This window comes from Macaca mulatta, chromosome 14 (assembly GCF_049350105.2).
Source record: "Macaca mulatta isolate MMU2019108-1 chromosome 14, T2T-MMU8v2.0, whole genome shotgun sequence".
Classification (NCBI taxonomy): Eukaryota; Metazoa; Chordata; class Mammalia; order Primates; family Cercopithecidae; genus Macaca; species Macaca mulatta.
Genome location: NC_133419.1, coordinates 69849198 through 69863509, shown reverse-complemented (window position 1 = coordinate 69863509; position 14312 = coordinate 69849198). Strand labels below are relative to the sequence as shown.

At 39.2% G+C, this 14312-nt stretch overlaps 1 protein-coding gene across 1 annotated transcript; it reads left to right on the top strand.

Annotated features, from left to right (window-relative positions):
* Positions 1–10104: 10104 nt before the first annotated feature.
* LOC713745 (olfactory receptor 52H1-like) lies at positions 10105–11321 on the top strand. Its single transcript, XM_077963592.1, has one exon. The coding sequence runs from the start codon at positions 10237–10239 to the stop codon at positions 11176–11178; it is 942 nt and encodes a 313-aa protein (XP_077819718.1). The 5' UTR covers positions 10105–10236; the 3' UTR covers positions 11179–11321.
* Positions 11322–14312: the final 2991 nt, after the last annotated feature.

The following is a 14312-nucleotide window of genomic DNA, read 5'->3' as shown; positions in this document are numbered from 1 at the left end:
ACTTTGAAGAAAGAGGAATAGTGTGAAAGTGCCTGGCTTGAGATTGATATGAACATGTATACACATTCATATATCTATACATACAGGTATAGATACATATAATATGTATAAATATATATACACATAGGAACATTATCCAAGATAGTCTGTACAAATATCATAAAAAAGAGATTTTTCTTTTTTTTCTTTTTTTCTCTGAGATGGAGTTTTGCTGTTGTTGCCCAGGCTGGAATGCAATGGGATGATCTCGGCTCACTAAAACGGCGCAATATCGACTCACTGCAACCTCTGCCTCCTGGGTTCAAGTGATTCTCCTCCCTCAGCCTCCCGAATAGCTGGGATTATAGGCACGTGCCACCATACCCGGCTAGTTTTTTTTTGTATTTTTAGTAGAGATAGGGCTTCGCCATGTTGGCTAGGCTGGTCTCGAACTGCTGACCTCAGGTAATTCACATGCCTTGGCCTCCCAAAGTGCTGGGATTACAGGCGTGAGCTACCATGCCTGGCCAAGGATAAATTTATATAAAGGGGTTGAAGGAGTTGATAAACTGTTAGAGTTTTCCTGATGGTCTCAAAGATATTGAGTAGAAGAGGCAGGATTAATACCAGGCCTGTGTTACTAAGTACCTGTGCTCACTCCTCTGCACCACACCACCATGGAGAAGGCAGCAGCCGATTTCCCAGGAGATGAGGACAGAAGGGAGAGCCCAGGAAATACTGATCTGCAGGAGTTTTAAGAAAAATTTTAGGTGCCATCAAATGTAAATTGATATTCTGAATATATATAGTCATAAATGAGGAAGAAGGACATGGAAACACTTTATGACAAGTATGCTATTGCAGATGACATAAAGAAAACGTTCCCTCCCCTTGCTGTAGAGGATGAATATTATAATTGAATGGCTACAAACTTGCATTCTGAAAACAGTTGGAATTTTACATAATGATGACACAGCCACCTAGTGGCCCTTATAAGACCTACCTGGCAGTGATATTATGAGAATTAAATGGTAGTATATTTGTAATAACTTCTGCTATTTTATGGAACATATGCACTGACACAGAGTGGTATATATTATTTTTTTCTTGGATTCTTTTCTCTGACTTGAGATAAATAATTTTAAGGATGCATATTAATTTACTTTTGAAACAATTAACTCTGTTTTAAGAAATAGAATAATCTGAGTAAAGGATCACAGTCCTTAACATTTTCAATTCAATTATAAATAAATATTATATTATTGTACAGTATTTTACTCATGCACATAAAAGTTGCATTAGCTTTCTTTGCTGCATAAAAATAGGCTATTGCAAATTCAGTAGCAAGATAAATGTAAGATAACACTTGTTATCTTACAGTATCTGCAGATCAGAAGTCTAGACCCAGCTTAAATGGGGTCTCTCCTTCACGATCTCTCCATAATGAACTCACAGTGCCAGCTGGGATGAGTCTTCATGTGAAAGTCGGAGTAGGGAAGGGTCCATTTTCAAGCTAACTTAGGTTATTAGTAGAATTCAGTTCCTCGCTTGTGTAGGACCTAGGCCCTCTGATCCTGAAGACTGCCTGAAGTTTCTTGCTACATGAACCTCTTAATAGGTGGTTCACACTATGGTTGTTGCCTCTTCAAGGCCACAGGAGAAGGAGACTATTCCAGTGAGAAGGCCTCACATAATATAAGACAACCATGGTAGTAACATCCCATAACTTTTGCCACATACCATTGATTATAAGGAATTCAGAAATTTTGCCTTCTCTAAAAGGGAAGAAATTGCATAAAGGCATGAGTATAAAGAGGTGGAAATTAGTGGGTGTCTGTTCGTTACAGAGGGGTTTGGAGAAAGCTAGTGAAACAGTTCTCTAGCCACTGCTTAGGGCCCTAAGGGAACAGGCAGTGGGCTTCTGCAAGCCATGTTAACTCTACTCAGGTCTCTGGCCCTGATAAATACCCTGTAGTGCAGCAAGTTGTTGCAACTTCAAAGGAAAGAAAAGGAAAGAAAAGGTGAGATCACTTTGCCCGGCAGCCCTAAAGAGACCTTAGAGACTTACTTAAATGCCCTCCAGAGGTAATCTTGCTATAGTTAGTAAGCAAGACTAGCACAGTATAGGGTGACTTATTACAGACCTCATTCTTCAGAGTGCCCTGACAGTGGCTGCTGCCTTGATAACAGCACACAAGCAGCACAGCAGCAGCCACATCCTTCTGGGGGGCAGCACCAGAAAGCTTGTGGGAAGCCTGAGCTGAGCTCAAATCAGCTGTCTCTGTACGGTTCCCAGAAGTTCTGGCCATAAAACAGCCATCTACCTGGACCATGCTCCACTCAGCTCTCTAATCCCTCCCTCTATCCCAGAAAACGTGTCTAAATCTTTATAGACAGCCTCTGTGACTCATCTAAGGTGCTTTCCCCCGCCTCTCTCGGTGGGTCTGGGGGTGAGTTAGAGGGCCCTGTTTTGCCCAGATTTCTCAGCTTTCAGAAATAAACAAAACTGGGACTTAAGGTGATGTTCCTCTCTTCCTAGGAGGTACCAGAGGCTCTATGCCAAGGTTAACGTTCAATAAACAGATAAAAGAAAATTGTACTTCTTGGACATTTTAGATACTGGTGCACAGTTGACTATGACCTGTGTGATCCCGAACACTAAGATGAGGGAAAAATAGATAATGCTTGCTGGTTTGGAGTCTGAGGCAACCACCACTGTTAAGAAAAAAATTTATGATACTTACTAAAGATGTACAGTAAGGAAGACTTTATTTAAAGAGTAGAAGAGATTGAACTCAACTGTAAATACAGCAAGTTCTCACTTAACATCACTGAGAGGTTTTTGGAAATGGTGACTTTAAGTGAAACAACATACAACAGATCCTCAATGTCATTTTGTTCAACTACGTTTTGTTCTAACATTGATGAAAAAAAGAAAATTGTTTTCTTTAGATGTCATTTCACTTAGACCTGCAGTTTCCAAGAACCTATAAACAACCTTAAGTGAGGGCTTACTGCACAATAAACCAAGGTGCAGAGTAGGGGATCAGTGGATTAAAAAACTACTAAGAGGTAGGGTAATTTTTTGCTAAACTGACCTAATAGAATTTTTGCTGAAGGCAGGCCAGAGTGTTAAGATATCAAGGATGGTCAGACCAAGGGTGAGGAATTTTTGATAAACTGACTCAACAAGATTTTTTGTAAAACTGGATGATGCAGAGAAGAACACAAAAGATCAAAAGTCAGGGCCCAGTTGAGAAAAGATTTCAGAGGAGCCTGACAGGAGTATGGTTAAGAAGAGAATATTTGTCACCACCCAGATTTGCCAAAGCTTGATTATGGGTGGATATCTTCACGCCCCTGTAGCCTTTACTGCTATGGCTCCTGCTGTTGAACGTATTATTGGTACTGGCTAATTGTCTATTTGCACCTCTGCTAGTCTTAACCCCTAAACCATAATGGGAATTGCCGCTGTTAGGTACATCATTTTAGCAGGGCATGTTGCAAGACTGTAAACCTACCCGACTATAGCCAGGTATAGCCTGAGCTATAGCTAACGATGTGATCATTTTAGTAGGTCTTGGACTGGAATATAAAACGAGCTCCTTCAGTGGATATTTGGATAAAGCAAATTTGGATAAAATCAGTTCTCTTCCTAATAAATTTTATTACCCATGTAGATGCTCACTAGAGAGATCTCTACACTTGACAAAAAAAAAAAAAAAAAAAAAAAAAAAAGACAAAAACAAACAAACAAACAAAGTCATCAACCAGCAGACCAGGCTTGTCAACCAAACATGGAGAATAAACTAAGTTTTTCTCCACTCCAGAATTAAAAAGCAAAAACTACATGATCATTTAAATAAATGCAGAAAAAGCTGTCAATAAAGTCTAACGTTCCTTCATGATAAAAACCCTGAACAGATTTGGCATCAAAGAAACATATCTCAAAATAATAAGGGCCATCTATAGAAACCCCACAGCCAACATTATACTGAATGGGCAGAAGTTGGAAGCATTTCCTTTGAAAACTGGAACAAGATAAAGATGGCTATTTCAGGACTCCTATTTGACGTTAATACTGGAAGTCCTAGCCAGAGAAGTCAGACAAGACAAAGAAATAAAATGAATTCAAATAGGAAAAGAAGTCAAATTATCTTTCTTCACTGATGATGTGATTGCATACTATGAAACCCTTAAGACTTGGCCAAAAGGCTACTGGAACTGACAAATAATTTTAGCAAGATTTCAGGATACAAAACCAACGTACAAAAATCGGTGACATTTCTATACAACAACAATATCCAGGTTGAGAGTCACATTACTAACACAATCCCATTTACAATAGCCACAAAGAAAATAAAATACCTTGGAATACAGCTAAGCAAAGAGGTGAAAGATGTCCACAAGGAGAGCTACAAAACATTGCGGATAGAAATCAGCAGATTTCAAGAGATGACACAAATAAATGGAAAAACATTCTATGCTCATGGATTGGAAGAATAATGTCATTGAAATTGCCACACTCCCCGAATAAATTTACAGATTTAACACTATTCCCATCAAACTACCAACATCTTTCTTCACAGAATAGCCAAAGAAATTCTAAGCAAAAAAAATAAAGTTGGAGGCATCACGTAATCTGACTTCTAACTACATAATAAGGCTGCAGTAACCAAAACAGCATGGTACTGGCACAAAAATGGATACATAGATCAATGGAACCAAATAGAAAACTCAGAAATAAAGCCACACACCAACAACCATCTGATCTTCAACAAAGGCTGACAGAAAAAACAAGTAATGAGAAAGAACTCCTTATTCAATAATGTGTTGGGATAACTGGTGGCTAGCCATGTGCAGGAGAATGAAACTAGACACTTAACTTTTACCATATAAAAAATTAATTCAAGATGGATTAAAGGCTGGGTGCCATGGCTCTTGCTTATAATCCCAGCACTTTGGGAGGCTTAGGCAGGAGGATTGCTTGAGCCCAGGAGTTTCAGACCAGCCTGGGCAACATAACAAGACCCCATCTCTACAAAAAATTTAAAAATTAGTCAGAGTTGGTATCATGCACCTGTAGTCCAAGCTACTCGGGAAACTGAGGTAGGAGGATCACTCAAACCTGGGAGGTTGAGGCCGCAGAGAGCTGTAATTGTACCATTGAACTCTAGCCTGAGTGACAGAGAAAGACCCTTTCTCAAAAAAAGAGGAAATAAAGATTTAAATGTAAGATCTCAAACTATTAATATCCTAGAAGAAAACTAAAGAAATACCCTTGTTGACATCAGCGTTGGCAAAAAATTGTTGGCTAAGTCCCACAAAACAATTGTAACAAAACAAAAATTGACAAGTGGGACCTACAGAGCTTCTGCACAGCAAAAGAAACTGTCAATGGAGTAAGCAGGCAACCTGCAGAATGGGAGAAAATATTTGCAAACTATGGATCTGAGAAAGGTCTAGTACCCAAAATCCATAATGAATTTAAACAAATCAACAAGCAAAAAACAAATAACCAAAATAAAAAGGGGCAAAAGACGTGCACAGATACTTCTCAAAATAATACATACAAGCAGCCAACAAGCATATGAAAAAATGCTCAATATCACTAATTATCAGAGAAATACATATCAAAACCACAATGAGATACCACCTCACAGTCATCTGAATGGCTATTCTTAAAAAGTCCAAAAGCAAAAAACAAAAACAAAACAAAACAAAAAAAACCAAAAAAAGCCCCAGCAGATCTGACAAGGCTGCAGAGAAAGGAGAACATTTGTATGCTGTTGGTGGGAATGTAAATTAGTTCAGCCACTGTGGAAAACAGCTTGGAGATTTCTCAAAGAATTTAAAACAGAGCTACCATTGGACCCAGCAATCCCATTACTGTGTATACACTCAAAAGGAAAATATATCATTATACCAAAAAGACACATGCATTCAAATGTTCATTGCTGTGCTATTTATAATAGCAGACATGTAATCAATCTAGGTACCTATCAATGGTAGATTAGATAAAGAAAATGTGGAATACTATGCAGCCATAAGAAATGATGATATCATGTCCTTTGCAGCAACATGAGCTGGATGCTATACTCCGAAGCAAATTAATGCAAGAACAGAAAACTAAATGCTGCATGTTCTTCCTTATAAGTGGGAGGCCAGCACTGAGCACACATTTACATAAATAAGGAAACAATAGACACTGTGGACTACTAGAGGGGGCAGGGAGCGGGGGACATATGAGCTGAAAAACTACCTGTTGGGTACTACACTCCCACCTGGGTGCAATATGCCAAGTAGCAAACCTGCATATGTGTCCCCTTTATCTAAAATAAATGTTTAATTAAAAAAAATTAGAGCAATAAGTGTGGAAAATATATTTTACAAATGATGAAACTATGCAGAATAATGTCCTCCAGTAGAAATGCTCATCTAAAACCCCAGAACCTGTGATTATGTTGGGTTACATGGCAAAAGAGAATCATCAGATGAAATTTAGATGAAAGTAATTGATAAACCTTAAACTAATGTATAAACCAGAGATTATCCTGGTTTATTGGATGGCTCAGATACAATCATAAGAGTTTTTAAAAGCAGAAGAGGCCTGTAGTCCCAGCTACTCAGGAGGCTGAGGCAGGAGAGTCACTTAAACCCTGGAGGTAGAGGTTTCAGCGAGCCGAGATCACACCACTGCACTCCAGCCTGGGCGACAGAGCGAGACTCCATCACAAAAAAAAAAAAAAACAAAAAAAAAAACAGCAGAAGAGGAAGTGGGAATGAGGAAGTCAGTGGAAAATATGACTTAAAATGTGGCAGAAATGTAGAAGTAACATTGCTGACTTTGAAGAAGAAAGAAAGGAGCTTCTAGAGGTTGGAAAAGCAAGGAATCAAATTTTCTTCTAGTGTTTTCCAAAAGACATACAGTTTTCCATACACCTTGCTTTTAGTCCAATGAGACTCATGCCAGACTCCTGAACTACAAAACTATAGTTCATGATACATTTGTGTCATTTTAAGCTGTGAAGTTTGTGGTAATTTTTTATAGTGAGTATAGGACGCTAATATATTCTGCTTCTAAAAACGGGAGGTATTTGTATGTTTTAAGAACATATGAACATTTTAATCCATTATTGAGGAAACCAAAAGAGGCTATATTAATGAGAAGATATGTGATATTTAAAATATTATACTATGAATATACAGTATTATAAACATATCAAATATTTCTATATTGACAAAAAGATTCAATGCAATCTAAAAGCTTGTGTGTGTGTGTGTGTGTGTGTGTGTGTGTGTGTTGCCAATTAAGAACTGCTTATGAAACTTTCTTGGCAATGCTAAGTACCAAGAATGGCTAAAAAATAAATAAAAATAAATAATTGGAGGGTTTACCTTCCAAAATCAAGTATATAGAAAATCTCAGTTGTATTTGTATAGTATTGGTGCAAGTTTACACAAATACACTAATTAAAGAATACTGAACATACAGAAAACTTCTTATGCTTTTGAAAATTCTATCTGAACTGACTGAGTTTGATTTGTCTTAGGCTGAATCCCCTAGGAATCTGATATCCACAGGTTACTACTGAAACCCCAAGATACATTCCATCTCAAGGGAAAATAGTTAATACGGTTAGTCCTATCCCTTTTGTGGGAATAGAAAATAGAGGGGCTCTGATAACCTATCATCTTCTGGGAACATGAGAAAATGCATAAATATTTTCATTTTACCCCTTAATAGAATTTTCATCAGCCTAAAGCTTTTACTTGCATCCTTCTAAATAGACACTTCCTACTAACCCTGTGAACCAGAAGAGAAGAGAGCCCAGTAAGTAGAAAACTGCCGGCAATTAACAAGAAGAAAAACCCTACACTGGCTCTTTGATTTTATAAAATAACAGAGACTTTACTTTAATCAATGTTCAAATAGAGGTTGTGTCCTAGAGGACATGGCCCTGGGAGAAATAGGTTTTTATGACACCAATGATTCTATAATAAGGAGATAAATAATGGTAAGAGAATATTGATTTCACGTGTAGACCAGCTAATGTGACCAGTGCTGCAAAAGGTAACTCAGAAGAAAAGAGGGACTGGGTGTTGTGGTGCATCCCTTTAATCCCAGCATTTTGGGAGGTTGAGGTGGGTGGATTGCACCAGCTCAGGAGTTTGAGACTAGCCTGGGCCACATGGTGAGACCTCGTCTCTAAAAAAATACAACAATTTTCTAGGCATAGTGATACATATCTGTAGCCCCAGCTACTCGGGAGGCTGAGATGGGAGGATCGCTTGAGCCTGGGAGACAGAGGCTGCAGTGAGCTAAAAGAGCTCTTTGGGTAGAAGAAATGAGATCAGAGTAGGATTTGACTGAACCAACAAACCTTAGTTTGGATGTTTTCTTTTGGCTTTCCTTCATAGTTTTAATAACTAGTTATTAATTTTTGTCACCTTTAAATGTATCCCCTGTAACCCCAGTGAAAGGTGCTTCCTGTCTGGAGGCAGTGAATCAGTGCTCCAAGAATCTGAGCTGCAAATTAGCATAAATTATAGAGACATTTTGGTTTTTTTCACAGTTTGTTTTAGTCTACTACTTTTTAGACCACAAGAGATCATGTGACCACCAATTTAGGGAGGACTTCATGAAGACTCCACTGCTATGTGTTATCCCCATAAGCTGCATGCCAGTAGGAGTTCAGTCTGAATCAGACCAGGAGATGTAACTTGGAACAGACTTTCATTCAGAGGATTGACTTTTGGCAGTGAGAGCTAGTCACATGTCTCCTAGGAAAATATAATACGCCCACTTCAGCTAATTAATGACTGTCAGGGACAAAATTAAGGGAGGGAAGCTCACCTATGTAAAGCTTTGACTAGGGACTTGGCAGATGTCACTAAATCCTACTTGGGTTGATCTACTCTTCCTTATGAAGAAGGCTACAGATCGTCACCAAACAATAACACAGAGCTGGCGTGATATTGCACAAAATCCACTCTTTCCTTAAAAGCTTTTTGAAGGACTTTGTAAATTTGTTGGGGAAGGTAAGACCCAAACCATGGCTTATGTTCTGGGGTGCCTCTCTAATGTTGCGGTTCCCGGTATCATGACCCTGATTCTCTTTCCTTTTCAAAAGTACTCTATAAAATAGGTCACACTAGCAAAGTTAAAACTCAAAGGGTGTTTTCAATGCAAAAGCTGCCTTCAAGAGTGGGCTCTGTTTAGTACAAAGCTGGAGATTCTCACAGATGAGGTCCAAGCACTGGCAAGCCAGAACTGAAAACACTGGGGTAAAACTTCTTTTATTATTCTTTATTTCATCTTTAGAAGGTATGAATCTGCTCTGCTAGACTTTGCCTAGGACTAATTCCCTTGGTGTTTTCTGTTATGAAGGCATTGTCAGACTCATGGAGAGGTAAAGTGGTCTCCTTTACTAACATCAGAGATCCTCCAGAGTTTAGGACATTGACTTTGAAGTCATAAATTATGCTTTGAACTCACCGCTCTCTGCTTGAGTCAGAGTAATGTTGTTCACTTGTCCCTTGTGTTTTCTGATACATACATTTTCTCATATTAACGTTCCAGTAAACATGTGCTCTGAACCATATTTCAATCCCTCTGAAATGAAACTCTACCAAAACACACAGCATTGGAATCTGCCTTTTCTTTTTTCTTCCCTTTTTATTGATTTTTCTTTTGTTTTATGCACATTCTTCAGTTTATCAGACCCATTGTCTGAAACATGTTTGCTCTATAAAAGTCAATTGCTCCCCTTTTCTCAAAACTCATTGTCATCCAGCTTGATATTTTAAATATTTTTATTATTCTCTCTCTCCCTTCCGTGTCTCCCTACTCCTTTTCCTTATACTTGTTTTTTTCCTGTCTTTAAAACCTGAATCTATCCTTAATAATCTGCATTGAAAAAGAAAACCGGTTAATTATGTTTAATCATATGAAATTGCTGACCTACAAAAATAAAACTATTTCATAGATTTATTAGTAAATATCTAAAGAAATGAGGTGGGTCATATGCCAAAGAGAAGGGCAAATGAAGGGTCTGAGGCCAAGAGAAGGGTTAGTTTTAGAGGTGCCAGCTCTTCCTGGGACAGGAGGTGCTTCAGTGTGGTTACACTGGATGTGACAGTTGCAGCCCCCAACAATGTTCCACACTGGCGGGGAACTGTAGGTTTCGTAGCCCATTCTGACAGTTGGTTTGTCCTCAGGGCTCAAGAACCAGTGGATCCCAGACTGAAGAGACCATGTATAACTTGAGTTGTTATAACCCCAGTTCCTTTATCTTTGTTGGAATACCTGGCCTGGAGAAGTTCCACATATGGATTGGGATTCCCTTTTGTGTCATCTATGTTGTGGCTGTTGTGGGCAATTGCATCCTTCTCTACCTCATTGCAGTTGAACACAGCCTTCATGAGCCCATGTTTTTCTTCCTCTCTATGCTGGCCACCACAGACCTCATCTTGTCCACTGCCACAGTGCCCAAACTGCTCAGTAACTTCTGGATTGGCTCCCAAGAAATAACCTTTTCTGGTTGTCTAACTCAGATGTTCTTCCTCCACTTCAGCTTTGTGGTGGACTCAGCCATCCTGCTGGCCATGGCATTTGATCGCTATGTGGCCATCTGCTTCCCCTTGAGATATACCACCATCCTGACTCCGCAAGTGATTATCAAGCTTATGGTGAGCATTGTTGTGAGAAGCTTCTCCATCATCCTACCAGATGTTTTTCTGCTAAAACGGTTACCCTTTTGCAGGACACATATCATCCCTCACACCTACTGTGAGCACATAGGTGTTGCTCAGCTTTCATCTGCAGACATCTCCATCAACATCTGGTATGGGTTTGCTGTACCTCTCATGACTGTCATCTCAGATGTGATCTTCATTGCTGTTTCCTATGCCTTCATCCTTTGTGCTGTATTCCAACTCTCATCCCAGGGTGCCCGCCAAAAAGCCCTCAGCACCTGTGGTTCCCATGTCTGTGTCATCCTCATGTTTTACACCCCTGCCTTCTTCTCCATCCTTGCTCATCGCTTTGGGCACAGTGTTCCTCAAAATGTGCTTATCCTGTTTGCCAACCTCTATGTGGCCATCCCTCCTGCTCTAAATCCTATTGTTTATGGAGTGAAGACAAAGCAGACACAGGACAAATTTATTCTCCTCTTCTCTTTGAAGAAGTCACAATGAGTGGACACTGAAGGAAAAATGTATGTAAAATTGATTTGGTGAAATTTTGTGTAACATAGGGCAGCATAAAGATAAAGCTGTAACTCTTATTAATTTGAAATTTCAACATTCTACCTATGTGCAAAGTATAGGCAAGAGGGAGAGGGGAGAGAGAAAAATCTTATAAACTTCTAGAAAATAAAGGACTTCTTTGGTTTAGTTTTTTTCACCACTTGTGTGAAGAAGCTGACGACGAATACAGTAGAGCACTAAAACTAAAGCTTATATCTTTCCTAATGCTAATCTTAGTATATTTGAAGGATGCATATTTTCTAACATGGAAATGCACCCCCGTGTTTCTCAGCTTATGAATTAAAGGTAAAGCCTCTTGCCTTCCCTTGTTAAGTAGTTATCAATCCTCTCTACTATAATTCTCAAACATATGGCTTCACACTTCTTTAGTCCAGATTCTATACATTATTAATGCTTCCTTCTGTGCCCTTTACTTTCTCCCCTTATCCATCTCTTATTACATAGAGTTGCTTATATTTTGTGTATTTAATTGTATGTTCCAAGAAAATTCCAACCTTGGTTTTTCATAACCCTAGACCTGTATTTTATAAGTATTTATATATTTAATTAAGAAAATAATTATGAGAGGGTAATATTAGTTAATTTGGTTTACAGATGAGGAAGCCAAAACATAAAGATTGCAGAAAGGTAATTAATAGATCTACAGGATCTAAATCCAGGTCTGAATGATTCCAGACTCTAAACTCCTTAGCCAATAACTTCCTGGGTATCTACTCACAAAAATGGTTTTCAAGCTTCTTAAACTTAATTTCTCCAAAATTTGCATAGAAATGTACTATCTTCCTCTCTCTAAAAAAAAATAAAAATAAAAATAAAAATAAAAATTAAAAAACTCTTTCTTTTCTGTCTTCCTAAATGACACTATCAAAAACAGAAGTTTCCAAGCAAGAAATCTATCATTTATTCTTTATTTCTCCTAAATTACTCTCAAAGAAAATTAAGTCAACGTTAGGTCTATGATTTGAGTCTGAGGTGGTTATAAGTTATTCCAGTGGATACATTCATAACATTCTTACCTTTATTATGGCTGTTGAGCTTGACTGGGCTCTAATCTATTATCTGTCTCTCCGAAAGTATTCCAAAATCCTTTTGAAGGGGTTCCACTCTTGCTCCATCCAATCCACTTTCTCTATAAAAGCCAGAGTGATCATTTTACAATTCACATATGATTATGACACTTTGTACCTTGAAACTCTTCAATGGTTCCATTGTCCTCAGCGTCATGCATAAGTACTGTCCTTCCTTAGGGTCATTGTAGGGAATGCAAGACTTGAATGAAAAGAGCGACCTTCTGTAAAACTAACAGCTTTGCACTTTATTTACATTTATTTATATTTTATTTTTGTTTATTTACACTTTATTTGCACTCCCCTGACTCTTAGAGAGAATAATTCCAGAAGTGATATTTTTCTTTTATGTTATCATATTCAGTGTCCTGTTTTTGTTTTTGTTTTGTTTTACATAAAATAAAACTTGGTGTGGGTGGAGAATGTGTTGGGTGGAGTTGGGTAGGATTTATTCAAGCTCCTGTTAGGAAACTATCCCAAGATAACAACACCTATTTCTTAAGATCTCCACTGCAAAAGAAGACATACATTGAATCAAGATGAACATATTAAATTACTTGAGAGGAAGAAGTAAAGAGTAAAATGGGTATTCTGAGATAAGATCCTGTGTGTATGTGAGTGTATGATATGTGTGTGTGTGTGGTATATGTTGATATTTTCTTTGCTTCTGTAATGCCCTGTAGCCAGAAAAGACACATGTAGAGGCTGCTTCATTTATGCCACTATTAAAAATTGGCATATTTATTTGCTTATATATTTTTCTGCCCACAGCTATGTTATTGATGCAGAATTTTTCTCAGCCACTTTTGCCAGCTGGGGACCTCTGGATGGTGATGCCCCTGCCCAGGCCTTGCTCAGGCCAAGGTTTGCCGCAGAAGATGCCCCATATATTCAGTCTGCTGGGCCATTCCCGGCCTACACTCTGGTGCAAATCCCACAGTGGTTGTGACTGTGCACTCAGTCCCTGGCAGGAGAGGGTGGGTGAGCGAGAAAGTGTGGGGTCTGGCCAGCTGTTCTGAGTGCCAGCACAGTAGCAGGGTCTGTGCAGGGCTTGCAGCCAGACCAGGGACCAGGAGTGTCACAAGCTACTCTTGCGGTGGACTTTAGCATCCAGACAAAGGGAATGTGGTGGCAACTAGGCAAGGGTGTCCATGACCCTGAAGCCTCAGAGGGGATGTTATAGTGTGCTAATTAGCTCTTTTAGTACTGTTGTCTGCAGCCTGATGAATGGCAGCACTTTAACAGCTCTGTCAGCCCCTTACCTTGCTCCAGCCCACGACTCTGGGTCTAATTTGGCCCTGCTACTGCTTCCTGTTGCATGGGGTGGCTTCCCTCTGCCAGCAGAGGGCAGAGGGCCACAGTTCTTACAGCCTCCAATATACCTACATTCAGTGGGTCCCAAGTTTTTGTACCATGTCCAAGAAGAATGAGATCACACTGACAATAAATGGGTGAAGAGGTCAGGGAAGAATTTTACTGAGCAACAAAATAGCTCTCAGCAGAGCAGGGACATAAGGGTGGTCTCCCACCAGAAGTCACATGGTTTCTCTCTCTGTGTGGCTGGATCTGAGGCTTTTATGGGATCAGAATGGGCAGTGCATGCTGATTGGTTTGTGAGTATGCAGAAAAGGCTAAAACAAAAGCACCACTCAAAGGTGGGCACAACAGTGTAAAAAACTAATTAGGGAAGGGAAGGTATATGTAAAATAGGTGAAGGGTGAGAAAGTGTGCCATATGGAAAGAGAGGTTCTCAATCCAGTTGTGGACTTACCCAGGATTTTTAGCTTGGCTTTCAGGCTTTAAGCTGTCTTTGGTTTGAAGGTAGGGTTTCACCAGGGACCTGCCCCTGTCTGTCTAGGATTTGTCTGCCTCCTGCTGCCATCATTATGAGCTCCTCGAAGGCAGAAACTTAGTCTTAGGCACCTTCTTACACCCTGTCCAATGAAAATACCTGCCAAACCATGTGATTTCAGTATGTTTCATACATATTCAAAC

Excerpts from the sequence above, each read along its gene's own strand:
- LOC713745 (XM_077963592.1), top strand. The coding sequence starts at position 10,237 with ATGTATAACTTGAGTTGTTATAACCCCAGTTCCTTTATCTTTGTTGGA.